At 51.5% G+C, this 3,943-nt stretch overlaps 1 protein-coding gene and 1 pseudogene across 1 annotated transcript; both read right to left on the minus strand.

Moving 5' to 3' along the window:
• Positions 1–637: 637 nt before the first annotated feature.
• LOC122477184 lies at positions 638–1,504 on the minus strand (annotated as a pseudogene).
• On the minus strand, positions 638–2,947 carry LOC122478046 (olfactory receptor 3A3-like). Its single transcript, XM_043571700.1, is given in 2 exon segments — positions 638–2,039; positions 2,041–2,947. Coding segments are annotated over 2 exon segments (789 nt in total). The 5' UTR covers positions 2,308–2,947; the 3' UTR covers positions 638–1,517.
• Between the last annotated feature and the right edge of the window lie 996 nt (positions 2,948–3,943).

Consider the following 3,943-nt stretch of genomic DNA (forward strand, 5'->3'; position numbering starts at 1 on the left):
CAGATGAATATATCCTAGGAAAAAGTCTGGGAGGACACACGTAAAACTGGTCATAATGGTTACTGCAGACACTGAGTTTATGGGAAATGTTTACTTTCTAACAACACACCTTTGTGTAAGGCATGAATGATTTTATAATACGCATACATTATAGTGGAAAAAAAATTTAAATATCTCAGCGTTCGGAGCTGTAAGTGCACTATGATTCCAGTTTTGCTTTCCTACTTTAAATGTGTATGCACGTACATTTGGTCTTTTAAAAATTTTTTTAAGTATATTCATTTTCTTTGAAAGACAGAGAGAGACAGAGAGACAGAGAGACAGAGCACAGCAGGGGTGGGGCGGAGAGAGAGGGGGACACAGAATCCAAAGCAAGGCTCCAGGCTCTGAGCTGTCAGCACCAGAGCCCGACGAGGGACCCGAACTCACGAACCGCAAGATCAGGACCTGAGCCGAAGTCGGACGCTCAACCGGCTGAGCCACCCAGGCGCCCGTGCACATACATTTGTAGTGCAAGAAGAAACCTGAAATAAACCATCAAAATGTTTACAGTGAGGTTCTCTCGCGGTGGTGAGGTTATAGAGGGCATTTTTTTCTTTTTTGGTCACTTTGTAAGTTTCTGTAACTGCACAACCTATGCAATGACCATGTTTTACTTCCATAAATAGAAAGCAGTGTTTTAGAATAAGGGGGGGAAAAAAAGAGCAACAGAAATATTTGATCGTTGCTGAAAATGGGGGGAAACCTGGCACCCAAAATAGGATTCACCAAATGGATCACGTGCATGACATTTCAAACTCCTGTGTGATTGGATTCACCCCCAAAGCACTGGCATGTGCCAGCCCCACCCTGGAGAAGATCTTCATGGGCTTACACACATGGGGGGAAGTGCCTGGTGGGGGGGAATGGTGGGGGGGAAATGCCCGGTGGGGGGAAATGAGCTTACACACATGGGGGGAAATGGTAGGCCGAAGGCCTTCCAGTGCCACCTTCATTCCAATCTCCGTGTTGGAGAGGTCAGCAAAGGGTACCTCCCGTTGTCACCAGTTCCCACAGAAGCACTGCAAAACTCCCCGTGTCTGCTCAGCGTCTGTTTGTATCTTCAGGCTTCTTCTGCAGAGCTTCAGGGGCCACCCAGGCAGGTGCATACCTGCGCCCAGGGCATTGGAAGGAGAACCTGACGTCGGCCGTGCTGGTTCGGGGAGTCATGTCCTCATCAATCATTACACTACGGCTGCTGAGCGCGTGTCGTGGGATGAGGGGCTCTAGAGTGTGTACGAGGGCCATGCCCCTTGCCATGTCCAATGCAAACGTCACAGCCTGGCTCTGGTCCACAGCAAAATTGGTGCCTTCGTGTAATACATTGTACAGGGAGGGATCCATATGGCATCCAGTGTGCGACGAGGGTGGGGTGTGGAGCAGGTGGAGACTGACAGGCACCTAGCACTGGGAGCACATTCGGATGTGAGAAACTCCTGAGCCGGGGACACTCCTCGTTGATTTGATGTGACCAGTGCCTAGGAGGCACTTTCTTTCCCGAGGGCCTTGAACAAAGCCCTCTTCACCTCCTTGTTTCCCATGCTGTAGACGACGGGGTTGAGCATGGGGGTGAGGACCACGTACAGCACAGGGAGCACCCGGTCCCGCAAGCCAGAGCACGCAGAGCTGGGGAGGATGTAGCAGAGGACTGGAGCGATGTAGAAAATGCAGACCACGGTGGTGTGAGCACCACAGGTGGAAAAGGCTTTCCTTCGGCCCTCAGCGGAGTGGATCCTGAGAATCGCAGCCACAACACGTACACAGGAGATCGCAACCGGGGCACGGGGTGCAAGAGCCACCACGAAACTGAGGACAAACAGGGCAAGTTCGCTGGCCCACGTGCTTGAGCAAGAGAGTCTGGTCAGTGGAGGGAGGCCACAGGAGAAGTGGGTGATGAGGCGAGGCCCGCAGAACCTCAGTGGAGCTGCAAGGACGGTGTGGGCGAACGCATCGGCCAAGGCAAGCAGGCGGGAGGTGGAAGCCATTCCTGCCCGGGTCCGTCCGACGGCCCAAGAGGACTAGGTGGTGCGGTGGCCGGCCGATGGCCGCATAGCGGTCACAGGCCATGGCTGTGAGCAGGAAGCACTCCCAGGGAGCCAGGAAGCGGAGAAAGAAGATCTGGGGAAGACAAGCACGATAGGGCACGGTCCGCACTGCTGCCAGCAGGTGTTCCAGCACCTGAGGCCCCGTGCTGGAGATATAGGCAGTGTCCAGCAGTGAGAGGTTGACTAAGAAGTCGTCCATGGGAGTGTGGAGTCGGGAGTCCATCACAGTAAGGCTGGCAATGCCCAGCCACGCTGTGGACCAGCAGAAAGATCACAAAGAGCAAGGGCCTCAACTCCTCTGCGTCGGCCAGCCCTTCCAGAAGGAACAGCGACACTCGGGTCTCATTCCCCAGCTGCCCGGAACCATGCGCAGAAACCTGCACCTGTAGAGTCCAACTCAGAGTCAGATGAGGATCCAAGTGTGGAGTTCCAATTTGCACAAGGCAGCAGGGTGAGGGAAGGTGCAGAGACAACAACAACAACAAGAAAAAGAGACAGGTTTCAAGCTTAAGAAAATAAGACTCAGAATTGGGGGAGTGAGGCTAGGTTCAGGAGGCCAGCGGTAAGGTAGAGGCCAGTAGAATGGAATCGGTAACCCCACACCAAGACAAGGTGCACAGACCTTGAAGCCACGGTGCATGCACCTCCTGTAAGGATATCAAAGTCAGTCCCTCAGAAGCTTCTACCTGAATAAGGACCCTAGACCTCGTAATTACCTGCAGTGGTCCCCTTATTTCACCCTCACCAACCCAGCAGAGCCCCAACTCAGGAGCAGTGATAGGACACTAGTCAGGTCCCTCCTCCTCCCGCTCTGAACCTTTCAGTGCCTCCCGTCTCACTCAGCGTCAAAGCCAAAGTCCCCCCGGCGACCTACCAGGCCCTCTGTGATACGCTCTCCCTCCTCTCCTCTCCTCTCCTCTCCTCTCCTCTCCTCTCCTCTCCTCTCTGACCATCGGGCAAGAAGTCTGTCAGCTCCGTGCCCCATATCACATCTTCGGACTGGCCCACAGCAGCAAACACCCTTGCCTATTCCCTGCCTCGGTGGAAGAGAGCCCTGCCCTCCTATCCAAGGCTAGCTTGTCCGATTTCCCCAGCTGCTCTCTTCATTGTGCCAGCCCTGCTCGGCAACCCTTTTACATGGGAATGTGCTAAATGCCACTCGACTGTTCACTCTCAGATGGTTTATTTTATGTTATCTCGATTTTACCTCCATGAAAAAAGGAAGCAAACTAAAGACTTTTTCAGACATGTAAAAGCTGAGATTAACTCGTTGTCAGCGGAAAACCTGCACTACAACAAATGTTAAAGGCTGTTCTCCACAAGCAAGGATGATAGCACGTGGGAACTTGGACCTACATGAAGTAATGAAGAGGGTTCCAGAATTGGAAAGTATGTGGGTAAATGTAAACATTTTTTCTCCCTTCAAAATGTCTCTCAATCGTCGCAAACCATCTAAAGCAAAAATATTGACAACACGGCGTGGGGTGTGTAACTGCTATAGAAATAAAAGGTATGACAACAATAGCACAAAGGACACCAGTGGGTGGTTGGAAGGGTACTGCTGTAATGTTCTTACGTTACGGGCGAAGTGATTTGAAATGACTTGAAGGTGGTCTATAATGAGGTAAAACACATATCAGGATCCCTAGAACCCTAGGTTTAATATGTACACTTCTCTGGCGGAGATAAAGTGAATTTCTAGAAATTACTCAATCTGAAAGGAGTCGCGAAAAGACAGAGAGGGGAACGCAGAACACATGGGGCAAACAGAAAATAAATAGCAGGATGGTAGATTGAAACTCAACGATACCCCTCGTTACATTTATTCTAAATGGTCTAAACGTGGCAACTAAAACACG

The sequence above is a fragment of the Prionailurus bengalensis genome, chromosome X (assembly GCF_016509475.1).
Source record: "Prionailurus bengalensis isolate Pbe53 chromosome X, Fcat_Pben_1.1_paternal_pri, whole genome shotgun sequence".
NCBI classification, from domain to species: Eukaryota; Metazoa; Chordata; class Mammalia; order Carnivora; family Felidae; genus Prionailurus; species Prionailurus bengalensis.